The 16,424-nt window shown below is 45.8% G+C and overlaps 1 protein-coding gene across 6 annotated transcripts in view; it reads right to left on the reverse strand.

The window, feature by feature from the left end:
• Positions 1 to 16,424, reverse strand: part of myo6a (myosin VIa) — a 107,758-nt gene continuing 91,334 nt past the window's right edge. For all 6 annotated transcript variants that reach the window (XM_040124884.1, XM_040124883.1, XM_040124880.1 and 3 more), the window contains 4 exons: positions 14,483 to 14,586; positions 11,420 to 11,551; positions 3,918 to 4,136; positions 1 to 1,150 (listed from right to left, as the gene is read on the reverse strand). In XM_040124884.1, coding sequence (XP_039980818.1) covers positions 951 to 1,150; positions 3,918 to 4,136; positions 11,420 to 11,551; positions 14,483 to 14,586 — 655 coding nt within the window. In that variant the 3' untranslated portion in view covers positions 1 to 950. The remainder of the gene's footprint in view (positions 1,151 to 3,917; positions 4,137 to 11,419; positions 11,552 to 14,482; positions 14,587 to 16,424) is intronic.

Consider the following 16,424-nt stretch of genomic DNA (forward strand, 5'->3'; position numbering starts at 1 on the left):
TGCTTTGCTTGATAAACCCAGAGAAAAACTAAATCAGGGAGCTGAATTACTGCTCTGTCCAAAAAATAAAATAAAATAAAATAAAATAACCCGACGAGGGCCTCGTGTTTAGAGCGACGTTTGGTCTCAAGGTCAAAAGTTTTTGGACCCTCCTCATTAGCTTTACACATTAAATCACACATAACGAGAAGAAAGAAGGAATCACTACATGAACAAATCAACGAGGTCTCAACTTACATTCGGTTGGAAAGACTAAAGGTAAAACAAACAAAAAAAGAAGGAAGAACTAGCAAATATTGGATTTAATTACGAGCGCAGTCAGGAGGAATAATCTGACACTCATGCAGCACTGCCTCACGGTGAGAGCGCACAACTCCTCGTGCAAGTGTTTCTGCCCTGTAAGAACCACATGAAGACAATGTAAACAGCAGGTTTTAAGTAGGAGGGGGATCACCAGCTAGCTGTTAAGACTGAGGCGACACACCAGTGAGACTTCAGGGTAATAATCAGGAATGCATAATTACAGAGGAATTAAAAGGTTTCTTGTTTGGGGAGGCAGCTTTGAACAGAAATAAAAAGAAGTCCTACTTCTGGCAATCAAACCCTGTTAAAGTAGTATTAAGGCCTCGTAGTTAGACTTGCAGAAATGTGACAGAGAAGAGAATTCCTTGGAAAACAACTGGCTGTGATCATTTAGTACGATTTTCCTGCATAGGGGTTCAATGCCAAACTTCCCCGCCCTCGTCCCCGCGCTGCCCCGTCGAGGAACCGAAAGCCAGCAAGAACAAAAAGTCGACAACAAAAGAGAAACGATAGGACAGTGGAGAAAAATCGCTGTTGGCGTGGATTCCCTACAGTCAGAACCTGGTGCAGGGCGCTCGGACGCCATCTGCGTCAGGTAGCTGGTGCACTCGTCCCTTTGTTTGCGGTGAGAAGCCCCCCCGGCCTCGTCACTTAAACATGCTCTGCAGCATGGCCGTGGCGTAGGTGGGTCGAGCCTGCCGGCTCTCGATGGCGCTGCGGAGGTACTGGATCCCCCCGCAGCGCTCCCAGATCTCCTCGAACTGCCGGGGGAGGATCTCCGCGCCCCTCTTCCTCGACAGGCCCGTCTCCTCCAGGCTCAGCTCGCACATCTCCATGTCGTCCTTTCCTGGGGGAGGAAAATATGGTTCAGGTTGAGCCTCACAAAGTCAGCTGCCGTTGTCGTTCCACCTGCTCTCTCTCACTAACATGCTTTTTTCTTTTTCTCTTTTCTTGGGGGGGGGGCAAAACCCTCAGTCTTCAATCTGTGCAAAAATACATTTCAGAGTTTTGTCAGATAAATAAAGTGGTGATCTTCCAAAGTCTTTTCAGAGCAAAATGAGAAAATGTCCTACTATTTCCCAGTGAAAAGACTTTGGGAGATACCCACTTGATTTGCCAGACTAGGACTGGATTGTGTCTCCCGTAAGATAGGTGACGACCGCTGATATGAGCAGGAGGGATGATTTAGATCGAGCAGAAGGTTTTTCAACGTACATACGCGAGTGACTTCAGAACTGTAGACCTGCTCTTTAATCTTAATCTGCAATAAAGAGTCGAGCAAAAGGCAGCTGGACGCCGGACGGTGCAAATTTAGGAAGAGATGACGTGATGGCGACTGAAAACAGGGAGAGACGCGAGAAAGTAGACCAGAGTACTTCAGGTCTGTCCCTGCAGGAGACGCCCCCCCTTACCTGAGAGAACACTGAGAAATGTGCGAGCTGGTTTTGAGAAACAAAAAAAAAACAAAAGCCAGCGGGAAATGTGTCAAGGTTGGCTTCGGCTGACGAGGCGATCAACTCCAGGAGCCACGTCGCTGATGTCTGTGATTCTAGGAGGTTTGACTGACTGTGGACGTCCGAACGTTCGAGTAAAGTTCACCAATAAACAAAACCGACGTCGCTGCCGCGTTTCACTCTGGCTTGTATCTGAGGTTCCCACGGTAACGGACTTCTTGCAGCAGTCCGAGCCCGTGATTCAGCCTGCACGGTAACAACTTCACACGTCCGCAGATTTCAGTCTGGCGTTGCTGAACTCCCTCGTGTCCACGGCCTAAAGGTTGCATGTTGTTGCCCTGCCGGCCTCTGTGATTTCAGCTGAGGCGGTAAATGGCGTTTTATCTCAGCTGGCGTGACAGGAAGACGGCAGACGGTGAATCACATGAATAAGCAGGAGGTTTAAGTCTTCGTCTCGGAAGCCACAGATTATTCAAAGGGCCGGTTTGGCTGGAGAATGTGGGACGTAAAAAAACGTGAAATGAAAGCAAAAAACTTGGGGACAGCTAATCCCCCGGTGCCCCCGTGCTGCCAGGCGCAGTGCAAGGCGGGCGAACAGCCGCAGTCGCAGCAGCCCGTGCACGAGTCAACCCGCCGCCGCACTCGCCGCCAACGCCGCCCGCTACGCCATAACCGCTACAACATGAGCTGCCGTCGGCCCCCGGCGCTCGCCGCCCCGCCCCCGAGCCCCTGACACACTGGCGTGTGATGAGTAAGTGCAACAAAAAAACAATTTTTTTTTTTTTTTTTCCTCCCCTTCGTTTTTTGTTTTTTTGTTGTTTGGTACCTTACACAGCCATAGAGATGTTCTTCTTCTTCTTTTATATCATTACCGCAGTTTTTAGTCATTCATTTTGTTTGAAAAGCAGCTTTATGATACAATAACAACTACATTTTAATATGATACCGGCCATTTATGAAATTATTAATTGATGCTCGTGAATGATCAGTTTGGGGGTTTAAAATAAAGTCACCTGGACTTAATTTGATTTTCATACACGTGTAGTTCGACATTAAATAAACTGCAAATCATTCAGTGGTGGGATATAAACTACATTTACTCAAATACAGAACTTTAGTACAAATTTGAGGTACTTGTACTTTGAGTCTCTTTTTAATGCAACTTTCCCATCTGCATTTACCTGTCAGGTTTAGTTACTGTTTACTTTGAAAATTTAGATTTTTCCAAACAAAATAAAGGAACATTTTATAAAATTATGATGCTTTGTTACAAATAAAAACCACCCGGCATTATAAACAGGTACAGCCGAAACAATAAGTCAATTAATTGATTAGTTGACCGGCAACTATTCTGACAATAGATCAAGTCATTTTTTTCCCCTAAAAATTTTGTGGTTGCAGATTCTCAAAGCTGGAGATTTGAAGCTTTTCCTCTCTATTATCTTAATCATTTGATTGTAATGGACTCGGTTGGACAAAAGAAGCTTTGTGAAGGTGTCACTTTGGGCTCTGAGTAGCTGGGACAGCATTTCTCACTATTTTCTGATTTTTCTTAATTTTTTTTTTTTTTACGAATCGGTTCATTTGAAAATGAATAATGGGCACATTCATCCATCCTGGAAACAGATGCAGTCCTGTATAAAACTACGACAGTAAAACCTTGTTTGTTGCTGCATCAGTAATAGTAACCCAGTGATATAATACACACGGTATAACAGTCTTTTTTCTGCGTCGAGTGCTTTTACTCTTCGTGCTTTAAGCAACATTTTCACTTCAGGACTATTTTAAGGTGGTGGGGTTAATACACTGATTCCCCTCCACCACTGAAGAGGCTGAATCTGCTGCACCGTCACCAAGTCAAACCCCCCAACATCTATTAGACTCGGCCAGCGAAGTGTCTGGTGGTGTGAGGGTATCGACTCATCGATTTTTGCCCTGCCTCTCCGCTCACAGCCTCCGACCTTCCATCCACCTCTACATCCTTTTCTCCCTCCAGGCTTCCGCCCCTCCCTGCCTCCACTCTGAATCCACTGTTTCTCCCTCCCCCTCTCTTTCTCGCTTCCTTTTTCCTGTCCCTCGTACCCTCGGTTAGTCACGACCCCTACCAGTTTTCAAATGACGGTCCACTAAACCCTCATCCCATCTCCGCGTCGTACTGACCTGCCACCAGCAGGATGGGGTGCTTATCGGGATGCAGCTCCATCTGCCTGGCGATCCAGGGCCCGTCGAAGTGAGCGTACCACCAGCCCTTCTTCTTGTTCTGGGGGTCTTTGTACTGGTCGCCCGGCCGGATGAACGGGATGCGGAAGTAGCGCTGCTGCCGGTTCATCGCCACCTCGTACTGCCGGGCCGGTACGGGCGGGGCCGGGTTCTGCTGGGCTGTTGATGGGATGGAAAAAGTTAGTTAGGTGTCTTTAGGTGTTGACAGCAACCAATCGGGACTCAGCGACCATGTTTACATGCAGCCTGGGAACCAGTTAATGGGAGAGCTGGCCAATGTTGGACTTTTCAACAGCCTTATTCCTGTTTACCAACCCGTCCGGTAACTCACCACTCAAGTGCCCTTGAGCGGCATGTTGTCTTTACCAGCTCCAGTAGTCGCCAGTTTGATGACATCACAGAAGGAAAAAAGAGAATCTCCCTTCCTGGGAAAAATTAAATATTACAAATATTCGATCCTGCAGTGTGGTGTGCTGCTTTTAAGTGATTTAAAATAGTTGGAAAAGTGAACTGGAGCAGCCCTGTTATCAGAATTTCAATAAGATAAACTTGTTTCCAAAGAACAGATTTCTCTGTTATACATTTGGAAAATCTTTCATCTCTTCTACAAAATTATTTTTTCTGTTTTTTTCTTTTTTTTTTAAACAGCAGTGTAGAAATGGCCTGTTTCTGGTGTCTCTGTTGTTCTTTTTAATTTATACTTATCCTAATGGAATATTGTTGTCTCGATGCCATGTCGGCTTGTGTGACAACGTATTCAAAATCCATGAGTAAAAAGAATAAAACAAATAAAATGAAATAAAATACAGTAATTAAGGATAAAAGGAGGCTGAAAAATGAGGTTCGGTGGCTTCACAACAGAAAAGAAAAACCACTGAGACACTGCTGACGTGTGTGTTCCCTCGCTGACCTACCACGTCCGCACGGAGTGCGACCCAAAAACACACCAGCAATTAGCGATGCACGCTAGTTCTGGGAAAGTCCACATTTACGGCTTGTTTTAATCTACGGCGGCCCTGAGGGCTCAGTGCACGACGACAAATGCAAACAGACGAAACAGGAGCAAATGATATTTACGACACACAGGCAGCAAATTTAAAAAAAGAAATGCTGCAAATAAATAAAAAGCAAACAGATTTAAAGAAATTTTAATCGGTCCGTTAACAACGTGGGGCTGCCGTGCGCTAACACGTCGCTTTAAAGAGCTGGCTCAGCCACACAGCCCTATGGGGTGAGTTCGTCCACGTCCCAATAGACCACTAAGGTCACGTTTCCGAGCATTTGGCGCGACTACGACAGGTGAACCGTAGCCGCACCTCGGAAGAAATGCTCCAACGCTCCCAGGTGGTTACAACGGGACGTTTCCGCTTGCTCCGCTTCTGCCGACGTGCAGTGAATGCAGCATCAACCCCACTGGTCCCTACAACCCCTCCAACATAACGGAGATGAACCGAACTTAAGTCTGTGGAGCTAAAAGCGGTGGAAAATGACATCTGCGAGATTTAGACGATGCAGCAACGTGTCTCTGTGGAAGCTATTTCCTATTTAGCTGTGATGAACAGTTCACGGGCAAAACAGCTGTGACTGCCAACGACAAACACCGGAATACCAGACCTTTGACCCTTAACTGCGCCACATTAACAGAGAACCGCAGTGAAGCTGGACGTCAACCTGAAAGTGTTTTAAAAGGTGAAGTTCCACCATTTCTGCAGCTGTTAACACACAGGTGAATTCTCTGGAATAAGGCTCCTGTAAAGACAAAAAACAAACCAGAACATTGGCAGAGAGAAGTGACTTCTTTTCTAAACATCCACTCAGTGGGTACACTTCTTCTCGCTGGTCCCCATTAACTCACTGCATGTAAACATTAAGGCCCGCTCTGATGTTCCCAGATCGGGTTTGAATAATGAGCCCATTTCCCCCCGGTCTCCATGTTCGAGCGCAGCCGGTGAGTCCTGCTGCTAGAGCGGGGAGGGGGGTCAGCGGAGATCTCAGCACTGCTAGCAAGACATGAAGCGCGGCGGATGGTTGTGAAGGGGTCTGCGTACTCGCGTGAAACAGAAAACACACAGAATTTGCATCTTTCTACAAAGTGGGAGCGTAGAACAAGGATCTACAGCGACTGAGGAAGCTTCTCTACATGATACAGGGACGCGGGCGGGAGCTCGTTGAATCAGTGCAAACATGTTCATTCCAACAAGTCATTTCATCTTGATTTCAGTTTTAAAATCAATAGATGAGGGGAAAAGACATTAGTTTCCTATGCAGTTCAGCTTGTTAAGAGAATTTTCTCGATCTAAGTAACAATAGGTTTAAGTTAAACGGCCTTGTTTCCTTATTCTAGTGCAAAGCTGAGCAACACAAATGCTGGAAAAAAAACGGATTTTAAAACTGATTCCCAGATGAAATCAACCATCTGCTTCAGAGCAACACTTGGTTCCACCATCACCAGCAAAATGGCGGACAACCCTCGCCAGCAACCGTCACCTTCCCGTACCCACAACTTTTAGGAAGTAAAATAAAAATTTAAAAAAAATTAGCCCTTTTTGTTGAGAAAAAGCAGCAGAAAAGGAGAAACCTTCCTCAGAGAGGCTCTTGAGCTCAACTCCCTGCCGTATACCAGTTCGTCGATTACTGTTTGTCGCGCTTCCCGGTTCGCCGCTCCGGAGCGAACGCTGCGGCCCTGTGAGGGGTCGAGGGAAGCATCCAGGTGTCTGGGCCGATGAAAGACGGGTCATCTTTGACCTCTTCGTTTAGCGACCTAATCGATCAGCCACCTAAACACTGGCGGCGACGTGAGGAAGGAAACACCAGCCGGGAAACGCACACTACGTGGACGATTTAGTTTTAGTTTGTGTCTTTGCAACAACGACCATCTCTCATAAACTCGTCTTTGCTGTCGACAAACTAACATCAGAACATTCAGACACCAGACTGGACAGTTAATTTAATAAAATATCTGTTTGTCACACATATTGACAAATATGTGGCAAAAGTATTTAGCTGTAACCATATATGAATTTCTACTGTACATTATTTGAGTCAATATATACCCATATATTCGACACGAGAGATTTGAATGTGTTCAAACCTTAGATGGATGCTGAAAATACGGCCGTATGTTCCTTAATGTGGGTTTGTTCGGTATGAAATACAACGCGCAGCTTGTTTATTCTTGTTTTTCCTGGGTTTTAAACGGATTGTTCACGAGCCTCAAGCAGGGCTGCAGCTAACGATGATTTTCATTTGATCAATTAACCGGTTCATCGTTTCGTTTATAAAACTTGTGAAAACAGTGACAAGCGTCCGTCGGAGTTTTCCCCCCGAATGCCTTGTTTTGTCTGAGCAACAGTGCGAAACACACACTTATTTCGTTAATAAAGGAGAGAAAGGCAGAAGAAAAACTGGAGCCATCACATTTTGGCATTTAAAAAAAAAAAAAAACAGCTGCCAAACTGCCAACTCGCTTCAGCTCGAGAGCCAAGGTTGTCGAAATGACCTTATGAGGTCCTTCTGGCGACGACGGCTGAACGAAACCTGTAATTTGGGAAAAAAAATGCTTTAATTGAAACACATTAACCAGCGCCAGGTTTCGTCTCCAATGATCGGCATCAGGCTGCCAATGGACCCTCGCCGGTCGACGTCCAGGGAGAATTTAATATCTGATAGCAGCGGGTATAAGGGCAGATTGACGGTCGGCAGTGGTCTGGTAGTCGTAGTGGACGCCTGATGTAGCCGAATGGACTGTTATGCATCTGAGATCTTCATTTAGTCAGGAGCGAGCGGACGGAAGACATCTGCTCGCCGCTGGAACGTCGACACCTGTTACATCACCCCTCTCCCGAACAGCGGCCGCGGCGGCGTCTCCCTCCCGTCACGCTCCCGTGAACGTGATGCTGCCGCCAGACACGAGCCAGGCAAGCTGCCCTGAAAGCCTTCTGTGCCCCCTCCCCCCCCTCTCTATATATTTTTTTTCTTTTCCTTCCTTGAGAATTGCTCCACGTGGGAGTATCAATAACGGCGGCCCGAAGAGCCGGGAGGAATTACCTCGGCTCTTTATCAAACCGTTAGAGCTGCCTGGGAGGCGGGAGCTGGCGCCCGAGCACCGGCCACAAAGAAGAAACGGCAGCTTCGAGCCTCGAGATCGTTCAAACAATCTCTTCCACGCACGTCTCTATAGGGGTTGCCATGGAGACCCGTCCACCCTCCCGCCCTCCGCCGGAAAAAAAAAGAAAAAAAAGAAAAGAAAAAGAAAGGGACTTCTCCATTGAACAGAGCGGCACAAAGCACAGAGCCGAGGGCCCGGGAGCGGGTCCCGGTTAGGAGCGGACCTCCGCCGTGTTCGGGGAGGGGGGGGGGGTTAATAAAGGGGAGACGTAGCTCTGCGGTTAGTTGAGTTACACACCGGACGACCACTTACATGCTTTTTTCACAGGAGGTGCATGATCTGAAAGTAAACATGCCGGGTTACACGGACATACAGAGCAGGAAGTGATGCAACACAGCAGCAACAATGACACACGTGAGGTGTTTTGTTTGGATTTTGTCCAGACATGATTCAGACGAGAAAGACAATGAAAATATAAATACCGTCACACACATGATGATGCTACTAGTCCAGATTATACCAAACGTCATCGACATCATCCTTCATTCAGATTTTCAGAGTCATAGCGACGTGTGTTCGGATGTGGTGAAAAAGAGCGAGAGGGAAGAATCAAGACTATCGTGTTTTTCCAGACACTGCAGGTATATTGCAAAGGTGCGATCACTGTGAATCAGTGTGGTCATCGAGGGTGTCGAGAGGCGGACCGACACGTGGTTGCTTTTGGTCTTTCGTGAGGGTTTAAGGCTCGTGTAAAGTGACGAAGAAAACACGAAGCGAACCGCTCCGGATGCGTGCAACCTGGCAACCTGTCAGTTCGGATTTAGGCTTTGGCTTTTAAAAGAAGAGGCCTTTCTGACAATGAGGCGGCATGATGAAGCGGAAGCCTTCATCCTGGGTTAACGTATTGTGGCTCTTGCTCCATATTTTCCCGTTTGGTTCGAGTCGACTCTGAACTCCTCAGGGTGTCCTTGCTACTGCGGTGAACATATATCTCACAGATCCTGGTTTAAAATCCTGCCTGGGACCTGATATATCATCCGACTGACCTTTCTACCTCCAATTTACAGTCTCTCACTGCTGTGGGCTATAAAAAGAGAGAAAAAAGACAAACTGAGCTCCCACATGAGCGTCTCAAACATTTCCTTGAAAATACACCTTGTGCTGTGATGATATTTAGCAGATTATTTTTGGAGAACACTTAAATCCTCGTCATTTCAAGAGATTTGTACAAAGGTGAAATGTGGCATATTTCAGACGGGTCAGACTCATTTACCGCTGAGTTACAACCTTTTAAATTGAAAATGCGATCGAATTTTGCCGTGTCACCCGGACTTGATATGTGCACTTGTCAAAATGTGTTAATATCTTAAACAGTGATAGTGGTTTGTGTCAGACCAGGCCACGACTGGACAGATTTAACACCAATTAAAGGAAAACTGAACAGCAAAAACAAAAGAGTTGATGTTTTCGATCTCAATCATCGGTGACGATTTGATTCGTTGTGTCGGAACTGTTTCACAAAAAAATTTGAAAATGTCAGAAAAAAACTGTTTACGTGGAAAAGGGGTCGACCTGCGCTGAATTCTGCTTCTACAGCGCGCCACAAGTTTCGGGAGGTAAATGTGAAAAGTGAAAATGTAAAGCACCCCATCTCCGCCTGGCAACAACCTGCGATCTGTGCCTGGATATCCGGAGGACGTCTGCCCAGGGCTGTTCGCATTTACACCAGGTGTTCATTAACGAGCCTTGTCTGGATTCTGCCCCCCAACCCCCGTCAGCAAATCTTAATATGCTGAATTTGTTGGGTGGGGCCGGCAAACTCCTCAGATTAAGGGAAGAGATGCTGCTGCGTTCATGAAAATCAAAACATGTCCTCATTGGTGGAGGAACAACTGACCACCCAAAGAAATTAAACTAAAATGTAACAAAAACGAATCAAACAGTTCAAAATATGAGACGAGTGGACGGTGGGTTGACGACGTGGCCAAGGTCCTGGGACAGATTCACGCCTCAGATATCATGTTTACATGTTACCTGCCTTCTCACACACACACACACACACACACACACACACACACACACACACACACACACACCCTGGACTTTACAGTGCTGTTTGTGTCATGTGTCCATGAGACCGCTCAGCAGCAGGACGAAGCTGCGTCTCACATGGAGGCAGAGGACGAAGGATGAAGGTTGGGTGTGTGGGCTCCAATCAGTAGTCTGAGCACAGCACATAATAGTCGGCTCAGAAAGAAGAGCTCTTTGTCGTCATGACAACCTGACATGTGGCACAAGGAGATGAGGTGATGGCGGCGGAGAGGTGAGAGACAGAGTCCGACCGTTCCTCGTGTCTGGACAGCGTCTGGACTCAGGACTCGGGGACGAGGACGGTTCGAGACTAAACCACCGTCGGTGGCCCCGAGCGCCCGAGGAGTTCGTCAGGGGCCGGATCTACAGACAACGTGCGCCTCGTTCTCCGCACACAAACTTACAGAACACTGCTAAAAGAATGACGTGCGCTGAGAACGGGCGCTAGTCACAAACACCTCAGACCAGCGCACGTGCTTTTCAGAGCCATGCGACGGTGACGTGGTGATGTGCAGATAAGGTGGCGGACGGGATCTGATGAATTAAAACGCTGTTTAGGTTTTAGCCATTTCTCCTGGTCGTGTGATCGATTTTATCATTTCACTGGAGGCATCGTTTTAGTGCGGGGGGGGGGCTGTGATACAGGGTCCAGAGAGTTCAGTTTGAGCTTATCAGACACCGCAGCACTGCGCAGAGGTTTGTCACACTCTCAGACAGGATTTCACAGCCGAAGAGCGTTATATCAAGGCGGCAGCTATTTTAGTGTTGCCACGACGATTGCGAGGTAGAAACGCAGTGTCCGTGTGACAGAGTCTTGTGCACCTGGTCCCTGATCTGTACGTGTGCCCGGACTAGGTTTTGTTTCTGTCAAAATTTCCCGTGATCAGGCAGCGAGATCGTCAGTTGCATGAATGTGGACGAGAATTACAGAAATTGGAACGAACGAACGAGCTCTCGGCACGCGAGGTCATGCGACAGCAGTGAATCCCCCTGCTGCCGAGGAGCTCTGAAGCAAGGCATCGCACCTCAAACTCTTCTTGTGGAACAGCAGCTCGTACCGACGACTACGAGCGAAGCATAAAGAGCATCTCGCAGTTTGGTAAGGCAGAAAAACAACAACAACAAAAAAATGATGGTAAAAGAAAATTCACATGAACCCTGACGCTGCTCAGTATCCTGAAAGTAAAGTAAAACAAAAAAAACAGACAAAAACACGACGCTGGGATGTGTCGCGCTGTCGTACCGTAGTCGGTGACAGATTTCGGCGCTCGCTGCTCCGTCTCCGTGTTTCTCTTCTTGTTCTTTGACTTCCAGGCGTGGTAAACTTTGAGCCGGCGGTGAAACTCCTCCCTGCAGGCGGCCAGAAGCTCGATGTCTGGAGGTGACAGGTTCAGAGAGTCAGTTAAAGCACACCGACACCGACGCCGTTACTGCAAGTAAAGGTCAGAATCTCATGTCATTTTCCTGGGCAGACGACCTTTGAGGACCCGGGATGTTTCTCAACAAAACACTGAAATACGTTCAGTCTGAAATATCTCAACAACTACTGGATGGACGGATCCTACATGACCAACCTCGATGACTTTGCTGATGCTCTGAAACAGCAGCTTTCTGGTTTTTTGGTCAGTTACCTGGACAACTGTTGGATGGATTTCTACGACAACTGGGAGACAGAATCTAAACAATAAAACGCTGTTTAGGGTTTCAGCCAATTTTCCAGTTTTCCCCCGTCTTAGCGAGTGTTCAGACCAACTGATGTTCATGTTCCCCTCAGGATGAATCGTGAGAGCTTTGATGATTCTCTGACTTTTCATCTAGCGCCATCGTCAGGTCAAAATGCACATTTTTTCCAGGCCTGTATTTATGACAAATCTGTTGATATTCCCTATCAGCCTCAGCTGCATTTTACTGTTGCTAATTATTTATCACACTCTGCTTCATTAATGCTAATGCTCCCTTATTAACTAGTTTTAAGGTGTTCCAACCGATTCAGGTTGTCATATAAATATATAGCTGAGCTATTTGCACAGTCTTTCCACATACTACCTGGTAATTGCAGAGGCAGAAGTAACCCCCATAATCAGCGGCGGGAAGCAGAGATGACTGTACACCCACCACCAGATGGACGTCCTGTTGTCTGACAACGGGTCTCTTATGCTTCTGTCGTTTCCTTTTACAAAACGTAAAAGTAAAACTCCAGCATTCAAAACGTTATTTAAAGGAAGAGGTCAACATTTACGGACACATGCTTTTTTTTAAAGTCTGGCACAGATCCCCACTTTAGTTTTTGTCCCGATTAAACAAAACAAGACATAAGATGGTAATTAGTGAGATTAAGAGGTGTCGGCAGGAGGATGTTGTCACCTTGGCACAGAAACAGGATGCCCCCCCCCCCCCCATTTCCAGTCTTCATGCTAAGCTAAGCTAACTGGCGGCTAGCTGTACCTTCATATGACTCTCTTAAAAAGCATATATCTCAAAATGTACAAGTATTCCTTTATATTATGAGCAAAATGCAGTGGAAGTATAAAGAGTGAAATGACTCATTAAAGGAGCAGACTGCCTTTTTTTTTAGTTTAATTTCTGTATATTATATTATTACATTTATTAACCAAGCATTAATATACATTTTGAAAATTAACCGTGGAACCGTGGAACAATTACTTTAAAAAATGAAGCCTATCTGACACCAGTGGTACCATTAGTGAGGATGTTTTGCCAGCCCTGAAATCACAATCGCCCCTTGCCTGCTTCCTTTCCCCCCTTTCCCCCCCTGGAGGCAGCCTCTCGCTCCTTTCACCAACTGTCATATTTTATTTGACAGACCATTTAAACGGGCTGTAACGGGGGCATCATCACGATGAGGTTTGTTAAAAGAGTTGTACTCTGTCCTGCTCTACCAGCTATTCACTCCCACATGAGACAAGTGGTCATCAAAAGTGGTAGCGTTTACAAAAATAAAAGTAAGTGGTGTGGAAAGTGAGCTACGGCAGACGTTTCTGTCAAAGCCGTACGTTTGCTGGAAATGAGAGGAGACAACACCTCACATGGAGAACAAACAACTTACTGACAAGTTTAGCTGTTCTTAGAGTATTATCCGCAAGGGGGATCAAAAATGTCAAAGAGTCCTAACAGGGGGTGCTAAAGGAAAGGTCATGGGGCCATAAAACCTCCAACCAGTTCGTCTTCTGAGGAGCATGAATCTGGTCACCAAGTTGGTATGGTGTTCTGCTGGTTAATTTATGAAATGTCATATGTATTCGAAGTTGATATTTAAGCCTCACAATGGCGCAGGACTAAAGCTCAGTACGTGTCAAAAATCCTCTGGGGAGCATGAATGTGCTTAGTACAATTACTGGCAGCTTAAAAAGTTTAATAGCAAACTACTTGTTAAACAACTAGATGTAATGTGTGGTCAGAATTGATATTTTGAGCTGAGGGTGGTGCTATAGGAAAGCTCACGAGTGGAAGTAAAAAAAAAAAACAAAAAAAAAAAACTGAAAGGGTTCATCCTCTACGGAGAGGAATTTTCTTGGTACAATTGATGGCAATCTGTCCATTAATTTAAGATATTTCAAAGCCATTTCAAACAAATTTGGCCATTTATCAAGGGAAATTTTGACCTGATGGTGGAGCTAGAGTTGAGATTACAGAGTCTTTAACCATCTTAACCTCTGGAGGGAATGAATGTGCGCTGCAATTAGATTTGATATTTCAGGCCATTCAAGAAAATTTAATTTACATAGACAATGTCAAAAATCACAAATTTGCGTTGTGCAAAAGTGAATTAGATTATTAAAGTTTATGTGCACAAGTTGAAATTTGGGCTCGATAGCGGTGCCAGCGAAAAGCCACCAAAAACATGAAGATTTATACTCTGAGGATCCAGAATATTCACAACAAAAGGTTTGCCCTGATGGTGCCACTAGAGAAAACTGTTGAAATCCTCCCACGGGGACCATAGGCATCCATGTCAGTGTGACCAGTTGGTGTAGTAGATTTCTCATTCTGGACCAATGCGTTAAAACTTACAGGGAAACGAAACAACTACGTGACTTTCAAGCCTGTTTTTAGCGTGACTAAGCATGAACAGGGGCGTAAAAACTTTTCTTATCTGTTGAGGTAGGTTTTTGGCACTCTGTGGCAGTGTTTTCCAGTGTCTGCACACACTCTGGTCTGCTTCGGGCTAAATTCCAACAACACCCTGTTGGCCAGTCGCAGACTGTGTTTGCGAGGATCTTACTGTTGTGTGTAAACATGCCGATGACCCATGTGCCCCGGTGACAAATTAAACCGCGACACTCACCACATGAGGTATTGATGGCGTCCCGCAGCTCAGCGTACTTCCACTTGCTCAGCTCGTACTTCTTGGCACCGGCGGCAGCCTTGGAGGCCTGCACCTGCGGGCCTCTAATACAGGAAACAGACAAGAGGGACCCAGGAAGTCAGCAACAGAAGACTGTTGCAACTGTTGGATCCCGGCAGCACGGAGCGTATGTGGAGCTCAGAGGGCGGGGTCGTTCACTTGGTCACAAACTTGGGTTAAAAAGTATTTGCAAGTAATTTATTCACTTGTAAAGAAGAAGGAGATGGGTGGAGTTTACTGAGAGTGTCAGACAGACGTACAATGGATATTTTATTGGCCATTGATTGGTGAAAATTTATGTTCATAATTATAAATTTGCCAATTACTGTTTCCAACAAGTACTATTCATCCCAGACCCCAGTTATAGCCATCACAGATTTTCAAATTTTTATTCCTATTTCCGCTATATTACTCTGAGCCTGACGCAAATTAAAATTTGGTTCTCTATTCAAAGAGAAGAGAGGACGTGACCTGGCAGTCTTCTGATTGAGAGACATAAGATTCATGCTAATAGAAACAGCCAAAGATCTTTCACACTCGAGTTGGCTCCTGTTACATTAGCTTGTATGGCCCTGGTTATTTTTTCCATATAGGGCTTCTTATCAGTTTTTCTGAAAAGCTGAAACAAGATAACGGGGTTTTCTGATCATTTTCTAAGCCCAGATAGGTGAGATACACGTGGCACGTGTTCTTTTGAATGCTAAAAAATAATAGTTGTTTTAATCATGTACACCAAAATATCCTAGAATAAAGTGTGGACAGAAAACCAGAGAGGAGCTTCATAGAAAGACTGATGACAGACCGTTTGGCAAAGGCTAGTGGAGCAGAGGCTAACGTAAAGGATAATTCTTTCTCATCGTTCCTATCCATTCTGATAGCATTGTTCCCACCAAGTTAATTGCTGAGATATGGGAACGGAGTTAAGAAGAAGCCCGACAGGTCAAGCGAAGCAAGCCGATAGACGATGGGTCCGGTCCGAACCAAACCCCACGGTTTCTCCAGATGGTCTAAACCACTTTATTTGGAGGTCAAACTGAAAGCGAGCACATCTGAAATGTTGGTAATAATCCGTCATTGTACAACAAAACCGTGTGAGCACAAGATAGCGAGTACGCAGGTCAAAGGTGAAGCAGTCAGTGTGATGGATGTTCACAATGAACAGTTTGGGCATTTTCAGTCTGGAAAAAGAAAACCATTGTTTCCAATCTGTGGAAACCAAGACCTGTTGGTCTTTTTTAAGTTAGGTTTCTGTGTTTCCAGATCTCAGCTATTAACTTGGTAATTTTGCAAACATGGTTAAAAAATAAGATAAACAAACTGGAAATATCCCTTTCTGTAAATAAAAGACGACATAAGATTTGGAAAAATTTAGGCTCAAGTGGCAGCTCCAGTGATAACAGATCCATGAGGCTAGATATCTGTGATGAAGAGCACCGTAACTGGGTAAAACAGCAATATTCGACTTCTGTGTGTTGTCGGAGGCTAAAAAGTAGATCGGGAACTACCTGAATCACCTACTACAGTAAACTTCACCCACCCGAGAGTCATCGGAGTAACAGGAACAAGAATCACAGATATTACACAACAGATGCGAAGAGCACCGGTTTGTTGCAGCTACGGGTTCATTGCAGATGTTAAGGTGAAAGTGAGGAAAAACGGGTGTATTCAGATTAGCAGCATCACTGTTAGAAGGAAAGAGAGATTGCTACAGAAGAGCTATGGAGGGTTTGAGGAGGCATCATTAAAAACGCATGCTGTTTCAGTCGCCAGGAAGTCAAAACGCAGCTCTGGTGTGACGGCCCGGAGCCCACGCGGAGTGGCAGCTCACTCTGTTAAATTATAAATGACTGCTTGACGGTACAGCGTGTGCAGCTCCTCTCCA

This window comes from Xiphias gladius, chromosome 4, assembly GCF_016859285.1.
Source record: "Xiphias gladius isolate SHS-SW01 ecotype Sanya breed wild chromosome 4, ASM1685928v1, whole genome shotgun sequence".
Taxonomy (NCBI): Eukaryota; Metazoa; Chordata; class Actinopteri; order Istiophoriformes; family Xiphiidae; genus Xiphias; species Xiphias gladius.